Below are 25,117 nucleotides of genomic sequence, written 5' to 3'. Positions count from 1 at the left end.
AAAGAGGTCATTGTGTCTCAACAGGACCGGCCTGGTTAAATAAAGGCAAAATAAAAAAAAATAATAAAAAAATTACGCTCTGGTCCAATTATTCTTTGATAATACGTTAATAAGTTTTGTTCTTGTAGGTTTCAGTTAAGTTTTATTTTTCAGTCTGTAATGTGTAATGTGGAGTTCTTTCACCTTAATACACTTGAATTTGGTTTGTTACATATTGTTAAGTTACCTTTTAAGATTCAAACAAATTATTTTAAGGTGGATGACTGAATAGTTAAAACTCTCTCAGTTCCCACTCACTCAACTTTTCAAGGAAACTGGTTCAACAGTTTTAAATGGTTGAAATATTCTTCTCGAAAAAATGCTTGGTAATTGAACGCCTGGGCTGTTAATAGGTGAAATATGATATATATTTATTTGATGGGTACAAACCCTTCCTCTTTTACTGTAGCTCAGCATTTAAATAACTTGCAGTTCAATCGGGTTGCAGATCGGATCAGATAATGACATGCAGAAGATCGGATCACTTGTCTGAGTATACATGCTGTTCAGAGATCAGACTGAATCAGATTGAATAAGCCACTGTAACCAGAGCATGGCTGACTCCGTGACGCTAGGTGGCGCTGTACCCAAGGTAACCATTTCAACAAAGAGCCACTTCCGGTTGACCTCCGCTTAACAACAAGGAAAGGAAAAGTGGATTCTCACTGCTTTCCTATTAATAATCTGTCTAAAACAGCCTTTTCTCAACCTTTTTTCAGTCATGACACCTTTCAAAAGTGAATAAAATCTCACAACACCCCAGAGTAAAATATAATTAAAAACCGCACTGCATCGCTCTGACTGTAAATGCATAAGTCCCGTTTATTTTGTATCAATAACTTGAACACGATAAATGCACCAGAGTAGAAGTCATCGTTCACTGTTGTGCTTGGTTGCCACGCTGATGGATAGAAACTATTTTAAAAGAAAGACTGCCTAAAGAGACTTTTCCAGCCAGCTTCACTTTGAACGGCTGGTGTGAACCGGCCGTCAAAGTGAAGCCGGATTTATGGCTCTGCGTTAAATCGACGCAGAGTAACCTACGGCGTAATCTCTGCGTTGGTTAACGCGGAACCATAAATCAGCCTTAAGGCCGCAAGCGGTGTGGGAGCGATGGATGACTGAGGGGGAACAGTTTCACCAAGAGTGGAAAGCAGCGCCGGGCAAGTTATGCCACAGTTTGCAGATGGATTGTTGATGCGTGGGCTAACGTGTCTGCTGGGATTATTTTGCGAGCTTTTGCAAAAGCGTGCATTTCCGAGGCGCCGCACGGCACGGAAAGTGACTCTGACAGCGAGGAATTTCGGACTGGCACAGCTGATTTAGCGGAGCTCTTTAATGCAGAAACAGAGGATGAGGACTTTGAAGGGTTTGATTAATGTAAAAACTGAAATAAAGTAGCCTACAATCAAACAAAGTTTTGCTCCCGCTCTATTTTTAAATACGCACACTTGTGTGCTTGTGTGTGTGTTTTGCAGCGCGCGTGTGTGTGTGTAGACGGCTCCTTTTCGGTCGGTGTGCCGTCCCGTGTGTGTGTTTTAAATACAGAAATTACACAAAACTGAGGGTATGCCTTTCCACACGGCGTGCCGAATGGTCGCGAAAATACGGTATTTATATATGAAATGTCAGAATAAGGTAATTTTTTGACGACACCCCTGAAGCAGTCAGACGACACCCCAGGGTGCTACTACTGAGCACGCGCCGTCTCCTTTCACTTCCGTGTGAATCTCCTCCCCCGAGGGAAAACCCCACCCGGGGGAAATTCTTGAGCATGCGCAGACTGCAATATCTATGTCCCCGTATACATGGCGTTAACAACCCGATTGCGACTGGGTTATCTAGGTGCTCCAACACGATTAATGAATCAGGTTAGTCAGTCCCACATAGGTCCCAACTAGATCGGGTTGAGGTGTTTACATGCAGTTTAAAAGTCTGAACGATGTCTAATCCGATCTGCAACCCGATTGAATTGCTGCATGTAAACGTGTCTGGAACTCGGCACAGTGGATGAGAGTCACCTCCTGATACAGAGTCTAGAATTTCAGCCTCCTAGCTCAAAGCGTTAGTGAACTGTGCAAAAATAGACACGAAATAGGCCTCATAGGCAAACCTATAACAATACATAACAAACCTCCTGTGCCTACTGAGCATTAATAACATGTCATAATCGAAGGAGAACTAATTAAAACGGATGTCCTTAACATGAACCTATTGTATTATTGAATTATCAAGGACACTTTCGTGTTTTTGTGTTTAGAAATGTTAAAGATATTAAAATAAAACCATAACACAATGAGGAAAATACTGTGGCGAACAAGTCGTGCCCAGAGCGTGTCTCGAACCACAGTCTCCCAGACCACAGTCAACTGCCCTAACAAGTCGGCCAAATGCTGATGTGTTGCCCAGGCGGGCAAGGCCTTATCTTATCTGTGGTCGTTACACTATGTTCCAAAAAGTATTGTTTTTAATGGACAAGATCCGGCATTTTACGTTGAATTCTATTGTTCAGGTTTTAAAATTCTAGCTAAATACTTAAAAAAGGGAGGTGAGGTGTGAGCTTCATAACAAAACTTCTGTGCCTACTGAGCATTAATAACATGGGGTTAGCCATAGAAAGGGGCGATAACAGCCTCCTGCGCCTACTAGTAGGTAGAATAGGGCCCTACCGGCCCATATCTATGGGATGATTGTTATCGTTTTGTCCTTCATTCAATGGTATGACAGCAGTCAAATCGGGTGACGGATCCCATTGACTTCGCATAGTACTATATCCGTGGTGCTCCCATTAAAACCTCAATAAAACACTGCTAAAACAGCGTTAAAAACATGCTTTTACAAACTGACAGTAACAAACAGTACCTTGCGCGACAAAAACTCATAATTTAACCACTATAACAAAGAATAATATGTAAATAATAATAATGTCATAATCCGTGTATATATCACGACAACGGATCCCATTGACTTTGCATGGTACAATATCCGTGGTGCTCACACGGAATTATACCATTTTCCGTGTATATACCACGGAAAATAGTGGTGAGAGGTCGTGGGCATTTCACAGATTTTTGTGAGATCAGGTTGCGTTGTACCCATATACATTAATCAATAGAAAAAGAACATCTTCAATTTTTACTACTGCTGTCAACCTTCTGTGTAAGGACACACCAACCCGACTCGAGTCACGACCTCGACCGACTGCCCGAATAGAGACAGTGTCCGAGGGCCGATAACCGGGTTGGTGTGTCCCAGCCTTAGGACATCTCCAGGAAAGATGTTAAAGGGGACCTATTATGAAAAACATGTTTTTTTCTTGTTTTAAAATATATAAAGTGGTTTCCCCTCACCCTGCCAACACAGAGAAGATGAAAAGCAACCAAATTCTGCAGGGTCTGTACACCCCGCCCGGCTGAATCTTCCAGTGTCATGTGACTTCTACGAGCCGTTCAGAATCTGCTCCTGTCCTTACGTAACGACAGGAACAGAATCCATAGGTCGGCCTCCACTGCTGAAACCACGCCCACAACTTACTCCGCCGGCTGGAGCTCCGCCATTGTTCAGCAGCGGTGACAGCGAGGGACAGTTTTTGCATCGACACTTACCCTCATAAAAGGATCAGTAGCAACAGTACGGACCCGGCAACTGCACACGAGTCAGCGGTAAGTGACGTTATTTTTTTTATGTTATTTATATTTGTCTACAAGTATGATCTTTGCATGGGCTAAGTATTTAGCTTAGCTCCGGAGCACCGGAGCTGCTCACGGAGCTACCAGAGCTGCTCACCGTAGCCCCGGCGGCTCCAGTGTTCCCTAACGGAGCCACTCAATCATTAGGTAATACCGGAGCTCTATTAGTAATACATTTTTTTCTGTTTATGGTTTCAGATCTTCCAAGCAATGCACCTGAAGCTGTTCAACGACACCTTCAGAAGACGCACGGTCCTTCCTTGAGCCAGCAATAGTGCATACATGTTATTTATATACAACTTATGTTCTTTTATTTTTTTAACAATAAAGTTGCCATTTGTGAACATTCAGTGTTGTGATTTCTTTACAGTTAACATGATTCATTTGTCTTGAGGAATTGGAGTAAAGAACTATGGTGTTGTGGTGGATATACACACACAGGACAATTGTTAATTCTCAGAGTTATAATTCACGGCGACCTCGCCCATGTTACAATGCCTTGTTGTTTCCTTTTACTAGGGATATTCTTTCCTTTAATTATACGTGCTACTTTAAGAGTACAGACACACCTCAGAGGGGCTGACGTCTTTACCTGCGCGACAGTTTTCTGATTGTGGTTTTTGGTTATTCACTGTGTTAATTGAATTAAATGGAGTGCTCTCCAAAGAGGAATTAATCTCCGTCGTTTCTCTGCCTACATCAACCGCACTCCTACAGTGTACCTGTTTAGAATTCAATTAAATCTTCCTGTGTGAATTAGTGTGAAGACGAGGTAACTAAAAGCTTATTCATGGTTCCGAGTTTCACCAACGCAGAGCCTACGGCGTAGGGTACGCGTCGATTTAACGCAGAACCGTAAATCAGGCTTTAAGATCCGTTTACACCGTGTAACTGCATGCGAGCGTCCGACTATCGCGTCAAGCTGCGTGACATCGGACGCTCTCTGTCCAGACTGAAACCGTTAAACCGTTAAACATTGCCAGTTAGGACAATCCAATACAAAAAAAAATAAAGCAATGGAATTTATTTTGTCGCCGAATCTTCTCGCATGGGACACGCTTTGTGTACGCAGCCGGCTCTTCTGGCCGGAGAGGCTTTGTCTCCTCCCCTGCTACATGTCATTCAGGCAGCCAATCAGCGCAGAGCCTCATTATCATAGCCTCCCCTCCCCTATAATGAAGCACAGAAAAGAGGTTAGAAGCGGTAAAACTAGAGACAAGGCCCACAGGCTGAAATTCTTTTTTATGTAGAAAAAGCAAGCTTTAGATTTGAGTTTCTTGTGAAAATAAAACAGTTAAACTTTTGCCCCTTAAAAAATAACAGCAAAGCTTTTCTTTTCACTGAGTCTTTTAAGCCCCTAACATTTAATAAACCAAATCAAGTTTTAACATTAAACATGAACTATGTTTTAACTTGAATTACTGAAAGCTGAAAACTGATGGATCGATCAGAAGTAAAAAACAAAGTTAAAAACCAAACATTTCCTGAATACAGTCTTTTCCGCACAGCCTTTTCGCTCTTGAACGCATCACCGAAAGGACTTATGGGAAAAAGGAAAGATGGCGGGACGTTTAACATTGGGATGGCTGACAAATAAACTGTAAACATAAGAGAACGGTTCGTTCAGAACATCGACTGTTCTTGCACCGGTACCGGCTGCCATGAGAGGACGTCGGGGACAGAGCGACCCGGTCCCGGCTCCGGTCCCGGGTCCTCGGAGTGTCGAACCGCCGCGACAGAACCGCCTGAGCCGGAGATTCAGACTGAGCCAGGTCCCGGTCCAGGCTGCCGCCTCCCCGGCTCCGGCCCCGGTCCCGGTCCCGGCTCCATCTCCACAGAACCTCCCTCCAGGTCAGGAACAGCGGGAACTCTGCGGTCCAAACGCTCGATGTTCGCTCGATGCTCGAAACGATGTTTTTTTTCATATATTTCCTTCATTACCTTGATTACACCCACACTTCCACCGTAATATTTACACACTCTTACTGTAAAAGAAAAGGATGAAACACTTCTTTTTTTTACTTCAGCTTCTGTGTTGCAGAGACTGTAAAAATGAATTCTCCCATAATTTCACCCCATGCCTCATATACCTCTCTTCACAACTAGAATCACTACAGGAACAGTAAATTTCAAACTATTTTACTGTATAAATATTAACATCTAAACTTCAGGACCAGGTTCTGTTTGGTTGCTGACAGCTGTTCTGCAGCTGTACGCCAAACCACATTGAGATTCCCTACATTTTAGGGTTTCTAACCAATTTAACGGATAATCCACCTGTTATGAGCCCAAATATATAGTCTCCACTAAATTCGGCGTAAAATAAAAAATAATCCTTGGCCGTTTTTAGCTGTTTTTGGGTCATATGATGGGAAGACTTCAACTTCCCATAACTCCCTTGGTTCTGTAACTCCTCCTGGTCCACAACGCAGAATCAGAATCAGGTTTATTGGCCGATTTTGAACATGCCAGACAGGGAATTTGACTAGTAAATAGACAAATGGCTCCTATTAACATATATACACTTTTAAAAATAGGTGAAAGGTGCAGCAGTATGAGGTAGACATGGTTATTGAAAGGTGCATTGTTACAGCATATGATTGTGGTTATTATTATTATTATTATTATTATTATTATTGTTGCACAGTGATTGATACTCTGAGACTCTATGAGTGATGAGATTCATCAGAACAACAGCTTGGGGGAAGAAACTGTCTCTGAGTCTGGAGGTTTTAGCTACAGAGCTCTGTAGCTCCGTCCAGAGGGGAGGAGTTCAAACAGACTGTGTTCTGAGTGTGAGGGGTCTGCAGAGATGCTACCTGCCCGTTTCCTGGTCCTGGACCGGTACAGGTCCTGGATAGATGGGAGGTTAGTCCCAGTTATCCTCTCTGCAGACCTGATTGTCCGCTGCAGTCTGTGCCTGTCTAGTTTGGTGGCTGATCCGAACCAGACAGTGATGGAAGTGCAGAGAACAGACTGGATGAAGGCAGAGTAGAAGCAGAGACGTTCTATAACGTGTATAGAGGATCTTTGGTAGAAGGTGATCAGCAGCTGCTGTGGAGGTTAAACTTCCTGAGCTGGGGGTTCCTGAAGTCCACTGTTTAGAGTTTATTTACAAATAATTAAAAAACACAAATACAGATAATAATCAATCAATTGGTTTGTAAAATGGGACTCCCCAGAAGCTACTGTAGCTTATGAAAAGGGGCCCAGTCACACAGCAAAACAACTATAAATTACACATATAATACATATAATAACCTTATAACCTAAAAAAAAACACAATAAAACCTTGAGACCTCCTCAGATTTCCTAGATACAGAGATATTATTATAAACACAATACATCAGGTATTGGTACATAAACAATTTAATAATAGACATAATTTAATAACATTTTTAGTTTTAGTCTCTTTTTAAAAATTGAGAGAGATCCAGACTCTTTTATAGCACTATCAATCTCATTCCAAATTTTTGGACCTTTGCAGGTTACATTGAAACTTGTACATTTCAGTTTCCTTTTCTTTCCCCTTTAAAAGTTAAGGAGTCTTTTAAAATTGGTTTGTAAAAAGGAGTCCCATTTTACAAACCAATTGATTGATTATTATCTGTATTTGTGTTTTTTTAATTATTTGTAAATAAACTCTAAACTCAACTCTTAAACTGTCATCTCCACAGCCTACCAGTTACTGATGAATAGTTCTTCGTCAAATTGAAGTAAATTGAATTCACAGAAGTCTGATTGAATAAAAAATTAATAAATCAATAAATAAACTCATATTCCAGTTTAATAATCTTACATTTTTGTTTTTTTAAGAAAACTTTCATATGACAACATGGGCACATCTGGGTGATAATTTCAGTAAATACTTATTTATTTAGTTCCTAATGTGAGCTGTTTTGTTTCTCCACAAGTGCTGAATGTTTTGGTAGTTTGGGGCCCCCTGGTGGTGGAAGTCTGTTACATCTGTATAATCTGAATAAAGACAGAAACGTTTCTGTTATGTTGGTGATTCTAAGTGCAGCATAGGGCTGTGCGATTAATCGATTTTAAATCGAAATCGGATTTATTAATCACAATCGATGTTAAAAAAAGGAAAATCGGAAAATCGATTTTCCTTTTTTGCAGCTGGCTGCATTACAGACAGAGCCCGTCATCTTTGTTTGGTCAAGAAAATTGTAAATGTTGTCACTTTACTAAACTCAAGGAGGATTTACAGTATCTTTCAATTGCACTTCATTCCCAATAGGGAAATTTGTTTGCTATTTTTCTTTAAAAATAAAGATAAAATATTGGAAACAATTTATTCCATTGTCTTTTGTAGTTTTACCAAAAAAATCAAAATCGAAAATCGGGTTTTCAGAGAAAAAAATCGGGATTTTATTTTTGTCCAAAATCGCCCAGCCCTAGTGCAGCATCTCAGGAAGTATGTAAAGTTTGATAATCTGTTTATGGATCGTTGTTTTGTCTTTCCTGTCCAGAGTTTAAGACTCCCACCAGAGTTCCCAGACCCAAATCAGCAGCTGTTTTCAGTGAGGAGTCTCCACACAACGACAGCGACCTCCAGCAGGACATCATCTGGGACGCCACCTCACCGTCGCCGCGCAGACTCGGTAAACTCCAGCTGCACATCAGTCAAAGAGGGGTGCCGATGTTAGGTCATGGGTGTAAAACATTAAGCTTAGAGTCGCTGGTCTCTGTGAAGGTCGGACCAGGTCTTTCAGCTCTGAGTGTGTTGATGTTTTCAGGTAAAAGAGGGAAGAAACACACTACTGGAGTCGTCAACATCTCGGAGATCGTCAGCAGGATCGCTCCAAAGGTCGGTAACACGCTCACAGCTCACATGACTTCTCCCTCAGACCACGCCGGTGGATTTACGCTGACGTCTCTGCAGCACGGCAGGCCGCTGGTCGCTGAGCCGACCTTACAGCAGTGGATCGGGGACAGCGCCACCATCCCCTGCACTCCAGACGTCCAAGCTCCCAGAGCCAAGAAGAAGTCCCCGAGGTGGGTTCTGTTCAGACCACAGGAGCCACGTTGCTCCTAGAAGTACCAGGAACTTTCACCTCTTCAGAGACAGTTGACAGTAAAACAAATGGGTTCTAGTTAAACATCGTAGAAAGACGAGCGTGCGGCTGGACACAGAAAACCACAACCAAACACTGGTCTGTTAACAGTTAACACTAAAACCTGGGATATCCTGTACCGGCAAGTCCTCCACGTCCGTGTTGGTCGTGAACGCGTCTTGTTTCAGAAGTATTTACAGGTGGTACCAGAGACCTGGTACCACGTCTGCCTTCAGAATCATCCTGTTGTCGTGGAAATGATGCTCCTCTGCGTCAGAAGTGGTCGAATTGGCATCAGGCAAAGAAAAAATCTTAGGATATTGGAGAAACTACTAGAAGATCTGTCCATGGCATTATTGAAAACTGGAAGGAATATGGTCGAATAATAATCTTGAATCATTGTGATTTACTTTAAAGTTTGAAATCAAACAGTAGAAAAGCAACAGCAGAACTGATCGCACCAACTTGGTAAAATGTATTTTTTGTCTTCTATTTCACATTCCTCACTCGTTTTAGTTGTCCCTCTGGTTCTCTTTTCTTTTGCTGTTTTGGTTGATGTGGATTTTGGTTTTGGGGAACGTGTGATTTGGAAGATGTAAGACCTTCCAAATCCTCTGCTCCCCTGTTATATGGGGTTCTTCAGGGCTAAATCCTAGGGTCCCTGCTTTTTTCACTATTATTTTCTTCCTCTGGACTCTGTTCTTTAGGGCACCGCTATGCTAATGATGCTGCCCGTACACCTCTGATATTAAAGCCTGGCTGACCTCCAACTTTTAAAATTGTGATATCCAAGATTTGCAGAAGATATTCACAGAGAAAGGATTCAATATTTACAAAAGGTGGATGCACACTTGAGATCTGAGTTGGAACGCCTCTGATTGGCTGACAAGTCAGGAAAACTGGTCTGGCGGGTCGACACGGTTTAAAGTATGAGGCCGGTAGTCCTCCCTGTAACCCAGAAGCAGAGTTCAGGGACCGCAGACGTCCTGAATGGCAGCGTTGCAGAACTCAACTCATGTTTACAGTGCGTTTTACATCTGAAATGTAAAAATGGATGAATAATACTATTGAAATGAAGCTGACAAAACTAAACTTGAGCTCTGTCGAGGTGTTTCTGTATCTAAAGAATTTTAGTTTGGACTGAAAATGTTTCCACCGTTAACTTTTGTGATCAAAGAATCATTAAATCTGAGCTGATGTCTTGGTTGTGTCTCAGGCCGAGCGGAGTGGACGACCTGCTGCGACTCGCCAAACGGTTCGACTTGAACCTGTTCCAACAGGGCGAGGACGAGCTGCAGGTGGATCTCCAGCAGAGCCCAGAGCTCCTTCAGGAAGATGTCCTGGACCTGGAGAACAACTTTCAGAGCGACTTTTCTTCTCCTCTCGCTGGAAGCTGTCCGCCGGCTGCGAGCACGGCGGCCGGGACGGCTGCTCCGTTGGATCCGGATCAGCAGGTGGAGGACGACCTGGACTTCCTGTTTGACGGCCCGACTCAGCACATGAGTGGAAACCTGAGTCAGGTGATCCCGGCTGCATCGGGACGCTCCACCAAGGCCTGTGGGAAACCGCCCACGTCCTCGCGTGGACCTGCTTCAGGTCACGACGACGCGTTCGAGGACGACTGGGAAAACGACTGGGAAAACGACGATCTGTTGAACGACTCATTGGTGATGGAGATGACGCAGAATCCTCAGAGATACATCGTCCCAAAGCTCTGCTCCACCCAGAAGGCAGCCAGTCTGAGCCGGAGGGAAACGTGGGCTCCGGTCAGCACTCGTGCTCCAGTCTCTTCGGTCAGCGCACGTGCTTGGATCTCCCCAGTCAGCGCTCGTGCTCCGGTCTCTTCGGTTGCTCCGGCGGCTGGATCTGGAGTCCAGAAGGAAAACGTCAACCCGAGAGCCACTTTCAGACTGAACTCAACCTTCTGCGACAGGAGCATCCACACGGACTCCAGGAAGCAGAGACAGGAGGTTTCCAGACATCCGGACGGTCAGCAGCGCATCGGTGCAGCCGGGTCCGGACCTCAAACTGCTAAACCAGAACCACTGAGATCTCAGTCGGATCACAGGACTTCTGTGAGAATCTCCCAGACTGCTACGAAACCAGGGCACAGCTTCCCAAGGAACCCGGGCCTGGTTTCCTCTCACTGTGACTCCGCTGACTTCCTGCAGGACGACCTGGACTCCCTCTTCTCCTTGGATCCGGTCTGGGACGACCCGGCGGACGACGACCTGCTGTGTGAAATGTGCGACGACCTGGAGAACCAGATCCAGGACTGGGATGGCATCTCCACCGAACAGGCTCCCCCTTCAACCAATCGGAGAGCAGCTCTGCAGCCAGCCCACAGAACGTTGGCCCCGCCGCCTCCAGGTCCGGGACACGGAGCCGCTGAAGTGAAGTCGACGCAGCAACGGTTCAGATTCACCCAAAAACCCGGTTCAGGAGGCGCGTTAAGGACTCAGATAAACGACAGCCAGCCTGCGGTCGCATCGTCGCCACAGCAACGCACTGTCACCAAAAACTTCAGCTTCAAGAAGCCCAGCTACCCGATCCCCATGGAAACCAACGACGGTAAATGCACAAACACGAAGCTCTGGGGACAAACCGGTCTGATATGAGTCCTAGATAGATTAGATACTGCATCAGTTATTGATTAAGACAGATCCATGAGAGGCGACGATATCCAAGTCACATGATCACATAAACGTAATGTTCATGAGTCAGCAACACGATCAATCACAACTTCAGTGTCTCTGTAGAACACTTTTTCTCCAGCGCTGTAAATGCTCGTTGGATATTCTGGCGGGTTACGACCAACCTTCTCATTATCGTCCCCTCCCTCCGGTCTTTAGGTTTGACCGCCGAGTTTAGAAATGGTGGTTAAAACGTTTTCATGCAGCGTCTGGTCAGTCAACACATCTGATTGGCTCCCACCGTCCTCGTCCTCTGATGGAGGCACGACCATCTTATCCAGTGAAGTGAAGGTCTTTCATCGCATCATAGGCGTACACATTACAACCCCCCTGTGATGTCATCAGGAACACCATATATTGGTTGGAGCTGGCTCCGCCCCCATAAATACTGTTGAAGCGTGGTGTGGCTCATGCTGAGCTGCAATGCTAATTACTAAGGATGCCCAGATACCATTTTTTTCACACCAAGTATGAGTATTTTAATTTGTGTACTCGCCGATACCGAGTACCGATCCGATACTTCTACCACAAAAATAACTAGGCTAAAAATGCAATGAAAAATGCATGAATTGGAAGACAGGATTTATTTGCAACAGAAATTCAATTTTAAACAAAACTCAGCCGGCCGGTATTTCCTCCGCGCTTTAGTCTCATGGCAGGTACATCAACTGCGCATGTGCGGTGCTTCACCTGAAGCCGTCCGTGTGAAACAACATAAACAATCAAATATAATTTAAAAAACAGACTAAATGAAATGATGTTACACACTGTTGTACAGTAGGTGGCGGTATGCACCTTTAAGTTGGTTGCGATCCGCCAATAAAACAGAAGAAGAACATAAACAATCCCATTGCTACATTCCGGTTAGCCGCCTGTGCTAAGCTTAGCGTGGTGGTGGGAGGAGAGTGGTGCCCGTGAGTGAGACTGGCAGTGCCGTTTCAGGCAAAATAGTGACAATTAATGTAAGCGGGACGTCAGCAGGGTGGACATATTTCAAAATAAGGGACGACGACAGAAGCAAGACAGACTGCGGGCTGTCGGCGCGGCTAACGCGGCTAACCGGAATGTAACAGTGGGATTGTTTATGTTGTACTGTGAGTTACGTGGAGTGTTTAATAAAGTTCCCTGTGAGTAAGGGTAATACTCAACCGTCCAGTTTGTATAATTAAGGAAGATAGAACAAACTGAAACACGGAACAGCTGGCTGAGCAGCGGCAGCTTGGCGGCTGCTCAGCCAGGCTGCAGACTGACCAGGGGAGGTGCGGGGCGGCTCAACATCTCCCCCTAGAGTCACTAACCAGTAACTACAACAACAATGAAGTATCGGTGCCTGGTATCGGAGAATTTTTGCAAGTACGAGTATATGAGGGCAGTATCGGCCCCGATACCAGTATCGGTATCGTGGCATCCCTACTAATTACGTTATATTCAATCTATCCATCACCCGGCCCTCTGGTGTCACCGTCGACTGACTGTTCAAATGAGTGAAGCTGGTGTTGGAACCAGAACTGAGACTGAGCGGGAACCTCAACGCAGAACCAACGCAGCCTTGAAGCCCCTTCCAGCTCCCGGGGCAGATCTGTGGTTTCTGAATTTCTCTGGAGAATTTCTCTCATGTCTGAAACAGTAACTCCAGTTTTCTTCTGCGGGTCGACTTCTTTCTATTTGACTTGATAAACTTGAACTTGTTCACCTGGTGGAGGTTTACCGAGGTTCCCCGGTTACTTCTAGCAGCTGTTTGAAACCCCGATATAGTGAGCATATTCCTAACGAGAGGGAGTTGGGTCTGTCAACAGGTCACATGACACAGCTGGAGCTCAAAACAGGAAGCCGAAAGGCAGTATTTGTAAGTATGTGTTGACTTGAGAGGCCTGGTGAAAATACTTGTGGTATAATCGTATTATCTTGTAGTATCGCCGTATGATCTCGTAGTATTTGAGTGCAGGCTGTTCACAGAGATAGTTGGAATTCGTCTGGTGTTCCGGGGTTTAAAGAGAGGCGTAATCATCTTCTCCGTAATGTGTGACATCACCGTTTTACCTGATGAAGTCATTTCCTGTCCTGCAGCTGCGGGGAAATGTTCGGCGGCGGAGATCCAGCTGAAGAAGCAGCAGGCGATGGAGAGGAGACGGCAGCGGCTGCAGGCCGACCAGAACCTGCGCGGGCACACGTGAGCGAGCAGAACCGGGTCGGACCCGGCAGAACATCGCCTGAGAACACCTGTGTGGCCTGCAGGTGGAGCTTCCTGTCCGGACTCGCATCCCAACGGTTGAAGGAACATCTTGTGAAGAACATGAACTCATCATGTTGGATGGATCAGCAGAGGTGGGAGACTCCAGATCTGAACACACAAACTGATGTTCACGTTCCCAACACGAAGGAAAAGACACCTTTTTAACTCCTCCACCCTTCTAGCCACGCCCCTCCACAAGCCCCGCCCCCTCTGGTTTCTGACGTTGCATTCTTTCTGTTGTCCTCGTGAGCCGAGGTCAGCGAGCTTAATTAATAATAAATAATAATATAATATAATAAAACCAGTCTGGTGATGTGGAGAGCAGGGGCGTCTTCACCACCTGCAGCAGTGACGGTGTGCGCGGGTCTGCAGGTTCTGAGCTGTTCTGGAACCTTCTGCAGACCACGAGCATCGTTCAGAAACATTCCCACATAAATGGCCTCCCTAATAAATAAAACCTTTGTATTCACCAACGCTGCATAAAAGTCAGATTTGATGGTGAGAGCCGTCGTGATGCGTCTTCATGAGGTCTGATCAGTTTCAGATAATGAACATGAATCCAGCCAGGAACCACCATGAGAGGAGTTTAAGGTGCAGGTCTATCTTTGGACGTGAAGCACTTTAAAACAAGACGCAGAGATGGAGCTCATTTAAGCTGAACTGGAGCAAAAAGGGTTATTTCTGCTGAGTTAGTGGGTGATGTGCGGGGTCATCTGGGTTCAGGTCTGGAGAGAGGTCCGATGCAGATAATGAGTTTCTCCAACGAAGCATCTGAGAAGAGACAAAACAGTGTAATTATGGAGTTGGATACAAAAACCGCATTTGTCCATCGAGATGAAGAGATTCTTCACCAGGAAGCCGACGCAGGAGTCAACAACCGCCTACGAAGGTCACTTTACTCTGGTTATGAGCTTCATCGCTGCATGTGGTTGCCGGGGTAACATCTGGATCCAACCACCAACCACTGGTGGTGCGTTTCCTCCAACCGCCAGGGTCCACTGACCTCCATGTTACACAGAAATAAACATTTCCAGTCTGGAACTAAACCTGTTTTGGTCTGCATGGTTATGTTCAGATGTATAATAACTAATAATAAGTAAATGTTTATGTACCTCGTCAGGTAAAATTTCATGAAGCAATAAAGTTATATTAATTAGGGGCGTGGTCTTTTAAGTGTTGTGGAAGTGCTTTGAGGTGACATTTGTCGTATTTCGTCATATAAATCAAGCTGAATTGAAGTGACTGCTGATTGAGCCAGTCTAGCTACTTATCTGCCTGCGCCGGTCCCTGAGTTCTGGTCCTGGAGGGAGGGCTGCTGTCCTGCATGTTCCAGATTTCTCCTCGCATCAACCCAGTTGCTCATCCAGGTCTGCACACGTCTGTTAATGACTTAGTAAAGGAGGGAAGAAGCATGGTCTGAACCATGCAGGACTCCGAGGAGTTGGACGTCCCTGCCTTACTGTCTTGACTTGTAGTCTTGGTTTCAGTACCAGCACTTAAAATGAGGATGTTTTGATCAGAATGAATGTAGAGTCTTATTAAACCTGTTAAATCTTCACCTTTCATGAAAATGAGTACAACAACACAGGACGGGGCTGCAGCTGCTGCTGCTGCTGCTCCTGGCGAGGCTGCATCATGGCTACTCACATTAAGAGTGGAAACACAGTAAGCAACACTGACGAGCCTGAATATTACTTAAAATGGCTGCAAATGTACAAGCTTTTACAAGTTTGTTATATGTTTAATCTTAGCTTGACAGAAGTTGCGGAAATCTCACTGCAAAAACTAATTTCTTAGAAAGTTAAAAAAAAACCTTGTTTCAAGAAAAAAGAAGAATGTTTTCAGACCATATTGCTAGTTTTAAGAGTTCTAGTCACGAAAATCTTTCTTACTCCATTGGATAAGATATTTTTGTTCATAATAAGACTAATTTGTCTAGAGTCAGGAATATTAGGCGTATTTCTAGCAGAACTGTTTTTGGCAGTGCTGCCAGAATACTTCCTCTATCAAAAAGTACAAATGTCAGTCTCTCAGGCCGCTCGGTGGCACAGTGGGTTAAGCAGCAGCTCATATACTGAGGCTACAGTCCTCCTGCAGCGGTCGCGGGTTCGAATCCAGCCGGTGCACCTTTGCTGCGTGTCTTCCCCGTTCTCTCTCTCTACCCCTTTCCAGTCTGCATCTCAATAAAGGGCCACTAGAGCCCAAAAAAATCTTAAAAAAAAAACAAATGTCAGTCTCTCTGCAGTTAATAGTAGGCCAATTAGCATTCTTCGTATGCGTAGTAAATTGCGGGAATAGGTTGTTTTTAGACAGATTTAAAAGTATTTAAATGATAATTAACTGATTTTTAATTCACAACATGTATACGAGGAATCTCACTCCACATGTACAGGACTTACAGAAATGGCAGAGGATTGGTTATCCCGCACTGATGAGAGACTGATGGTGGGTGTAGTATTTTTGGACATCAGTGCTGCCTTTGATTTAATGGATAATCAATTATTTCTCGAAAAAAATATCTGTATACGGATTTGATGCCACGCCACAAAAATGGATAAAAGGCTATTTATCATCTTCAATGGAAGTTTTTCTTCTCCCGAACCCCTGAAATGTGCCCTACATGCCATCTCTCTGGCTCGGAGTAGAGGACAGACTTAAATGTAATCTGTTGGGTTTCTTCAGAAACATCATTACAACTGGAGAACCTGCTATATTGCACAGCCTGTTGCATTATGGGAGAGATAAGCACAATCATCCAACCAGGCAAGCAGCCCTTGGTCATGGACCTGAACCAAGAACAGAAGTGGAGCGCAGATCTGCGCAGTCTAGAGCTGCAACACTGGCACAAACCTGCTAATGTCACTGCAGCTTCTTCAAAAGGAGCTTTGAAAATACTTTGATGAAAGTTTGAATATTGAAATGTTTTGTATTATGATGGTGGTGGAGCTGTTAATGCGAGAAATGTAAAGTCCACAGTGGATGTGTAAATGATATCTTGAATGAAAATGCACGTATTGTATTGTGTTTGTATGTTTTTAATAGAACTCCAGGAAGAGTAGCTGTCAGACTGATGACGGCTAATGGCTTAAGGTTGTTCTCCCACTAGGGGAGGTTTTTACCTGCCATTGTTTGTTATGTTTATGTAATAATTGCTCGGGGATCATTCTTATGGGTCTCTGGAAAGCACCTAGAAAAAAACGTATGTTCTAATAGACACTACATAAATGAAATTGAATTGGATTTAATTTAATTTAATTTAATTGGAGGGATGCACCGCTGTCCTGGTGATGTCTGCTTAGTTGTTGTTTAAATCTGCTTATATTTACCTGAATGTGAGTGTAAACAAATATCAGACAAACGTGCTACATCTTAATTAAAACATGGTTCAAACAGTTTGTTTCTGCTCTGGTTTAGATGAACTCCAACAGTAAACAGCCCACAACACATAAAAACATTCTTATTTTTATTCCAGCAACATGCTTTTATTTGCAATAAATAGAAAACTGAATGCAACAACCGCTGTGACGCTCATGTAACTAAATGAGAAGATTGTGTCATCTAAACCAGCGACTCCGAGGCTAACGCCCCATCTAACTGGACAAATTTAGAGTTGGATGACAGCGTTTGTTTTTCTTTAAATGATGCTTCTGCGATACTAATGATCGTTGAGACTCGTCCTCTGAGGTGGAGTCAGGACTTCCTGTCCCTGAAGTCGCGTTGGCACTTCACCTCCCGTTTCTGTCCTCAAGAATTCAGGTTGATCCAGATTCTGTAGAAAACTGTACAGTCGTCTAAAACGTTAACACTGAGAGGTCCCGTCCAATCAGAGGGCTGGTCGGGGTGGAGGCGGGGCTTGTCCCTACGGTCACATGACCAGCCGTCAGACGTTCACCCTCATCTTCTTATGAACGCCCATCCCCCCGACGACCTGGTGGAGACCACAGGAAGAGAGGCCTTATTCATCATAACTATGGAGTACAAGTACTGGTTATGATTATATATGTGATAGTACTAGTGCTGACATATGACTGATAATACTAGTACAGATATATGACTGATAATACTAGTACAGATATATGACTGATAATACTAGTACTGACATATGACTGATAGTACTATTGCTGACATATGTGATGGTACTAGTACTAACATATGACTGATAATACTAGTACTGACATATGACAGATAATACTAGTACAGACATATGACTGATAGTACTAGTACTGATGTGATAGTACTAGTACTGACATATGACTGATAATACTAGTACTGACATATGACTGATAGTACTAGTACTGATGTGATAGTACTAGTACTGACATATGACTGATAGTACTAGTACTGATGTGATAGTACTAGTACTGACATATGACTGATAGTACTAGTACTTACATATATGAGTTTCTGATTCTGATTCTGATAGTACTAGTACAGACATGTGATAGTACTAGTACAGACGTGTGATAGTACTAGTACAGACATGTGTGATAGTACTAGTACTGACATGTGATAGTACTAGTACAGACGTGTGATAGTACTAGTACAGACGTGTGATAGTACTAGTACAGACATGTGTGATAGTACTAGTACAGACGTGTGATAGTACTAGTACAGACGTGTGATAGTACTAGTACTGACATGTGATAGTACTAGTACAGACATGTGATAGTACTAGTACAGACGTGTGATAGTACTAGTACAGACATGTGATAGTACTAGTACAGACGTGTGATAGTACTAGTACTGACATGTGTGATAGTACTAGTACAGACGTGTGTGATAGTACTAGTACAGACGTGTGATAGTACTAGTACAGACGTGTGATAGTACTAGTACTGACATGTGTGATAGTACTAGTACAGACATGTGTGATAGTACTAGTACAGACATGTGTGATAGTACTAGTACTGACATGTGATAGTACTAGTACAGACATGTGTGATAGTACTAGTACTGACATGTGTGATAGTACTAGTACAGACGTGTGTGATAGTACTAGTACAGACGTGTGATAGTACTAGTACAGACATGTGATAGTACTAGTACAGACGTGTGATAGTACTAGTACTGACATGTGTGATAGTACTAGTACAGACGTGTGATAGTACTAGTACAGACGTGTGATAGTACTAGTACTGACATGTGTGATAGTACTAGTACAGACATGTGATAGTACTAGTACAGACGTGTGATAGTACTAGTACTGACATGTGTGATAGTACTAGTACAGACGTGTGATAGTACTAGTACAGACGTGTGATAGTACTAGTACTGACATGTGTGATAGTACTAGTACAGACGTGTGATAGTACTAGTACAGACGTGTGATAGTACTAGTACAGACGTGTGATAGTACTAGTACTGACATGTGTGATAGTACTAGTACAGACGTGTGATAGTACTAGTACAGACGTGTGATAGTACTAGTACAGACGTGTGATAGTACTAGTACAGACATGTGTGATAGTACTAGTACAGACATGTGATAGTACTAGTACAGACATGTGTGATAGTACTAGTACAGACATGTGTGATAGTACTAGTACAGACGTGTGATAGTACTAGTACAGACGTGTGATAGTACTAGTACTGACATGTGTGATAGTACTAGTACTGACATGTGATAGTACTAGTACAGACATGTGATAGTACTAGTACAGACATGTGTGATAGTACTAGTACAGACGTGTGATAGTACTAGTACTGACATGTGTGATAGTACTAGTACAGACATGTGTGATAGTACTAGTACTGACATGTGTGATAGTACTAGTACAGACGTGTGTGATAGTACTAGTACAGACATGTGTGATAGTACTAGTACAGACGTGTGATAGTACTAGTACAGACATGTGTGATAGTACTAGTACTGACATGTGTGATAGTACTAGTACAGACGTGTGATAGTACTAGTACTGACATGTGTGATAGTACTAGTACAGACATGTGTGATAGTACTAGTACAGACGTGTGATAGTACTAGTACTGACATGTGTGATAGTACTAGTACAGACATGTGTGATAGTACTAGTACAGACATGTGATAGTACTAGTACAGACATGTGTGATAGTACTAGTACAGACGTGTGATAGTACTAGTACAGACATGTGTGATAGTACTAGTACTGACATGTGATAGTACTAGTACTGACATGTGATAGTACTAGTACAGACATGTGATAGTACTAGTACAGACATGTGTGATAGTACTAGTACTGACGTGTGATAGTACTAGTACAGACATGTGTGATAGTACTAGTACTGACGTGTGATAGTACTAGTACAGACATGTGTGATAGTACTAGTACAGACATGTGATAGTACTAGTACAGACATGTGTGATAGTACTAGTACTGACATGTGTGATAGTACTAGTACTGACATATGTGATAGTACTGGTAAAGACATGTGTGATAGTACTAGTACAGACATGTGTGATAGTACTAGTACAGACATGTGTGATAGTACTAGTACAGACATGTGATAGTACTAGTACAGACATGTGTGATAGTACTAGTACTGACGTGTGATAGTACTAGTACAGACATGTGTGATAGTACTAGTACTGACGTGTGATAGTACTAGTACAGACATGTGTGATAGTACTAGTACTGACATGTGTGATAGTACTAGTACTGACATATGTGATAGTACTGGTAAAGACATGTGTGATAGTACTAGTACAGACATGTGTGATAGTACTAGTACAGACATGTGTGATAGTACTAGTACAGACATATGTGATAGTACTAGTAAAGACATGTGTGATAGTACTAGTACTGACACATCGATTACGCGTGGTTGCCCTACAGAAACCCGTCTGGAGGTCGTGTGCATCATCTCGGTTCTGTGATGATGTCCCAGCGGGAGGACAGACTGATTCTCACCGAGCAGAACTCCTCAAAGGAAATCCTGCCGTCGCCGTCTCTGTCTGCGTTGATGATGGTTTTGTCGACGACCTGCTGCAGCTGCGCGTCCTTCAGGTTGGTGCCCACCATCATCTTCAGCACCTGGAACAGCTCCCCGTTGGATATGAAGCCGTCCTTGTCCATGTCGTAGATCCTGAAGGCGACTGCTCAGAAACCAGAACAACGCTGTTCAGACGCTTCTCAGAGACGACGAACAAGTCAACACTTGTATTAAATGAGCACAGAGGAAGAGCGAGTGCTCATCACGACAGCAAAGCTAGAAGCTGCTGTGTTTTCCCTGTGTCCCGCGTGTGTTTAGTTGTCTGGAAATAATGAACTAACTTGGCTGCAGCCCGGTACCACCTGAACCAGGACTTTTCCAGTTTAACCAGCAACTGAGCTCTAAATTGGAACTGACTTCAGTGTCACAACCAGGATGGGATCAGCTCACCCACAGTTCAACTGTCTAGGAACAGGAAGTACGCTCCGGCATCATGTACCGTTAGTACGACTAAATGAAATATGCTGGTTTACAATCAAACCAGATTTATTCACTGAAACAAAAGACGATACTGAATCCTGTCCTCTTTAAGGTGTAAAAAAAGCTGACGGGACGGTTTCATGTCAGCCGTCTAATCCAGGTTGTAGTCTGGATTGTTATTAACATGAAGTGACCGTGGCTCCACCATGGTGGAGGTGGGTCAAAGCTCACGTCACATCGTCTCTGCGAGCGACACCTACAAGTTAACCTGCAGGTCAAACAGGTCTTCAGATTGATGCAGATTCACCTGGACCAGAGAAACCTCCCAAGTTCAGAGGCCTTCACATCTGTCCATCACTGTGCAGCTGGATCCTGGACTTACAATCAAACAGACCACAGTCTGTCCAGATCAGCAACGTCTCTTCCTCCACAGGGACTCTGAACCCTGGGGAACCCCAGGGCTGTGTTCTCAGCCCCTCCTTTTCTGAGAAGGTTTGGCGTGGACACCAGGACGCTCATCACCCTCTACAGAGGCACCATGGAGAGCATTACCGTCTGGTGCGGTGGCTGAACCACCATCAAAGACAACGAGGTCGTAAAATCAGCTCAACACACCAGGAGAGTCAGACTCAGAGACATTTCTACCCACAAGCCATCAGGCTTCTGAAGTGCTGCTGTCACTCTCTCTCCCTCTCCCTACCCCTATTCCTCTCACAGGGAGCTGGTTTCATTAAAGACTGCAGCGGACAAGATGGAAAAACCACCATCTGTTTTTAATAAGTTAAACGCAGTGCAGCCACGCCCGGGGAACATCTGAAACCTGCAGGACACGGACCTCGAGGGCGTGAAGATCCCAGGTCTGTGGGATAAACCTGTTCTGACAGACGCACCGCTGCCTCCTGGTGGACAGGGGACGCACTGACGGCAGTAATAACTGTGTTGGATGTGTAGAAACTCACAGTGCAGACGCTGCTGCTTGTTGCCCTTCATGCTGAACTGAGAAACTCCTTCAATGAACTCTGTTGAGGACAAACGCTGGTTACAACAAATAAAACCTGAAAAACATCCAACCTAATCTTAACGCTGATTACTCCAATACTTCCATATCTAAATCACTAATGTTGGTTAATTTTTTTCAAAGCCTTATTGTTACTATTTGTTTAAACGTCGGAGGGACTAAGTTTCTTGTAATGTAATGTAATGTTCATGTCAGGCAGGCCCGGGTCTACGAGGGTGCAAAAGCATGCATTGCACCCTCAGTTTATGTGTTTGCATGCTAGACGAAAAGAAAACTGACAAATGCGCCCGCGTCAGCCTGATTTATGGTACCGCGTTAAAACCACGGCGTAGCCTACGGCGTAGGATACGCGGCGACGCGCACCGTACGTTCGCGTCACCGCGCATATTACGCCGTAAGCTCTGCGGAACCATAAATCAGCCAGTGTCCGTCACTCCGTGCAGTTTCCTGCACCAGCAAGACGCTGCTCTCTCTGCTGCTCCGTTAACACAAAGTAACGATGGATATTCGGAGGTGGTTCAAGCACAACGACGCAAGCAAGTTTACAGGACTGTCTCAGAAAATTAGAATATTGTGATAAAGTCCTTTATTTTCTGTAATGCAATAAAAAAAATGTCATACATTCTGGATTCATTACAAATCAACTGAAATATTGCAAGCCTTTTATTATTTTAATATTGCTGATTATGGCGTACAGTTTAAGATTAAGATTCCCAGAATATTCTAATTTTTTGAGATAGGATATTTGAGTTTTCTTAAGCTGTAAACCATGATCAGCAATATTAAAATAATAAAAGGCTGCAATATTTCAGTGGATTTGTAATGAACCCAGAATGTATGACATTTTTGCATTACAGAAAATAAAGGACTTTATCACAATAAAGTCCTTTATTTTCTGAGACAGTCTTGTATATCCATCCATCCATCCATCCATGATCTATACCCGCTTTATCCCTTGCAGGGTCACGGGGGTCTGCTGGAGCCTATCCCAGCTCATTTCAGGTGAGAGGCAGGGGTTACACCCTGGACAGGTCACCAGTCCATCACAGTCTTGTATATTTATGGTTACATTTATTTTTGTTGCTATGTTTTATTTTCTGTTGCTAGATTGTCTGATGGGTGAGGTAGCCCAGACTAAACTTGAAATACACTTCAAATATTGTTGTTTTGATATTATTATGCCGCTTGAAATTATGGGAAAATGCATAATTTAGTGTTGAATAACGTGCCAGGCATGTGCACCCCCTCTGATCTGAGATGCAGCCCTGGTCATCATTTTCTAGAACCGGCCCTGATGTCAGGTAAGTAAACTGAGTCTTGAATGTTGAAAACTTACAGCGCTCCAAGGACCACAGAAATCCCAGCAGCGCTTCAAAGTTAGTACATTTATAAAACCAAATCACGCAAAGTTTGGCCATGAAATAGAAAAAAATTGCAATAATAACTGTCAACCTTACATGAACTGGTTTCTTTCCAGACAGAACAACCACAAGGTAGTTCCTCCTTTTCATAAAACATCTATTTATTATGTTTCTGATCCGAAACATGTCCCAAGCTTTTACCTGCAGTCATGTACACAGGTACACACGTTACACCAACTAACCAGGTATCAGTCATATGTACATAGAAATTTTCCAGTTAATGGATCATTAATACTAATATATCTGCTCTTTTGTACCTTTGACAATATATCTGTGTCTCTCCTTTCTCTGTTGTTCATCCTCTCTTTCCTATCTCTCTTCTCCTGCTCTACCCAGCTGGTCTTCAGCAGGAGGTTCCCCCTTATGATCCAGGTCCTGATTCAAGTTTTTTTCCTCCTAAAGGGGAGTTTTTACCTGCCGTTGTTTATGTAATAATTGATCAGAGGTCATGATCTGGTCTCTGGAGACCACCTGGAGACGACTTGTGTTGTAATAGATGCTATATAAATAAAGTTTAATACAAATTGAACTGAATTGGAGTGTTTTCCAGGTCAGAAATGCTAAAATTTCTAAAAGCAAGTTCATAAAAAAAAACACTAAAAACATTGGGTTTTTAGTGTTTAAAGATGTGTCTAAAGAACAACAGTAAACGGAAGGTTAATTGATGAGTTTTGATGCATAAACAACATAATAATCAGGTGGGAGTCCATGTGCAGGTTTGTTTCTGGAGATTAGGGATTAGTCATTAATCAGTTTGGATCCAGGTCGCGTTTATTACTTATACAATTAATTATTGTGTGTTCTCAGCTGAACCTGCTAGTAAAAGTGAACATTTGCAGGATGTGTTTTGCACCGGTGTCTGGACCGTGAAGCTTTTACCGATGAGGTCCACTTCCCCGTTGCCGTCGGTGTCAAAGATGTCGATGACTCGCTGCACGAGGGGGTTCTGCTGCAGCTCCGGCAGGGACATGAACTCCTCCACGCTGAGGGAACCGGACTTATCCAGGTCAAGTTTCTTAAACCTCTTCCCCAGCCTCTTAATCCCGTCAGCATCAGCTGAAATGAAGCACACATGCAGAGCCATGACAGTGGGCAGGAGCTCGCCCAGTCCTGGGGGTCCGTTGAGCATCAGCTCTGCAGAGCAGACCTGGGGATGTAACGGACTCACCGTCTCTGGGGTCCGTCGTGGCCATGCTGACCCCCGGCTGCAGCAGGAACAGGAAGCAGGCGCTGCCGGACCTCACGCTTCCTCCCTCTGAGCTGCACACTGGCTCATGTGACAACTCATTCACCACTAATCACCCTGGATCAGGTGGGAGGGGGCTCTGAGGCGCCGCTCTCGGACAGAATTTCCTCTGTCACATGATGGATTAAGTCCAAAAAAATCCCAGGAGATTTATGAGTTTAATGAGCCGTGGGGGTGTAGGGGCCGACTCCAACCCCCACGACCCCCACCCACACAGCCCCCTGCAGATATGCTGCCCCCATGTGGTCTGCAGTGGTATGATTAATGACCATCAGGTGTTTAAAGCAGCACTATGTAACTTTTCCACCTTAATATCATATTTC

The 25,117-nt window shown here is 43.9% G+C and overlaps 2 protein-coding genes across 2 annotated transcripts; one reads left to right on the top strand and one right to left on the bottom strand.

Annotated features, from left to right (window-relative positions):
- Positions 1-5,138: 5,138 nt before the first annotated feature.
- On the top strand, positions 5,139-14,878 carry etaa1a (ETAA1 activator of ATR kinase a). Its single transcript, XM_061732982.1, has 6 exons — positions 5,139-5,579; positions 8,210-8,341; positions 8,477-8,547; positions 8,623-8,735; positions 10,011-11,365; positions 13,555-14,878. Exons 1-6 carry the CDS (start codon positions 5,390-5,392, stop codon positions 13,659-13,661), a joined length of 1,968 nt encoding a protein of 655 aa, XP_061588966.1. The 5' UTR covers positions 5,139-5,389; the 3' UTR covers positions 13,662-14,878.
- Positions 14,879-17,176: 2,298 nt separating this feature from the next.
- ppp3r1b (protein phosphatase 3 (formerly 2B), regulatory s1ubunit B, alpha isoform, b) lies at positions 17,177-24,855 on the bottom strand. The gene is made up of 5 exons (XM_061732970.1): positions 24,717-24,855; positions 24,428-24,604; positions 22,069-22,128; positions 20,608-20,792; positions 17,177-17,648 (listed from the first exon to the last, which is right to left on the bottom strand). The coding sequence occupies exons 1-5, from the start codon at positions 24,739-24,741 to the stop codon at positions 17,601-17,603; spliced, it is 495 nt and encodes a 164-aa protein (XP_061588954.1). The 5' UTR covers positions 24,742-24,855; the 3' UTR covers positions 17,177-17,600.
- Between the last annotated feature and the right edge of the window lie 262 nt (positions 24,856-25,117).

Source organism: Cololabis saira, chromosome 1, assembly GCF_033807715.1.
Source record: "Cololabis saira isolate AMF1-May2022 chromosome 1, fColSai1.1, whole genome shotgun sequence".
In the NCBI taxonomy this organism is placed as follows: Eukaryota; Metazoa; Chordata; class Actinopteri; order Beloniformes; family Belonidae; genus Cololabis; species Cololabis saira.
Note: the sequence above shows the minus strand (reverse complement) of the source record. Positions and strands in the feature narration are given on the sequence as shown.

Bases quoted from the DNA above. Each gene is read 5' to 3' on its own strand.
- etaa1a (XM_061732982.1), top strand. From the start codon at position 5,390: ATGAGAGGACGTCGGGGACAGAGCGACCCGGTCCCGGCTCCGGTCCCG. The intron at 8,342-8,476 runs GTAAACTCCAGC...TGATGTTTTCAG, and splicing joins ACCGTCGCCGCGCAGACTCG to GTAAAAGAGGGAAGAAACAC. The intron at 8,736-10,010 runs GTGGGTTCTGTT...GTTGTGTCTCAG, and splicing joins GCCAAGAAGAAGTCCCCGAG to GCCGAGCGGAGTGGACGACC.
- ppp3r1b (XM_061732970.1), bottom strand. From the start codon at position 24,741: ATGGCCACGACGGACCCCAGAGACG. The intron at 24,605-24,716 runs GTGAGTCCGTTA...GCTTCATTTCAG, and splicing joins CACGACGGACCCCAGAGACG to CTGATGCTGACGGGATTAAG. The intron at 17,649-20,607 runs GTGAGAATCAGT...GGTCTCCACCAG, and splicing joins CCTTTGAGGAGTTCTGCTCG to GTCGTCGGGGGGATGGGCGT.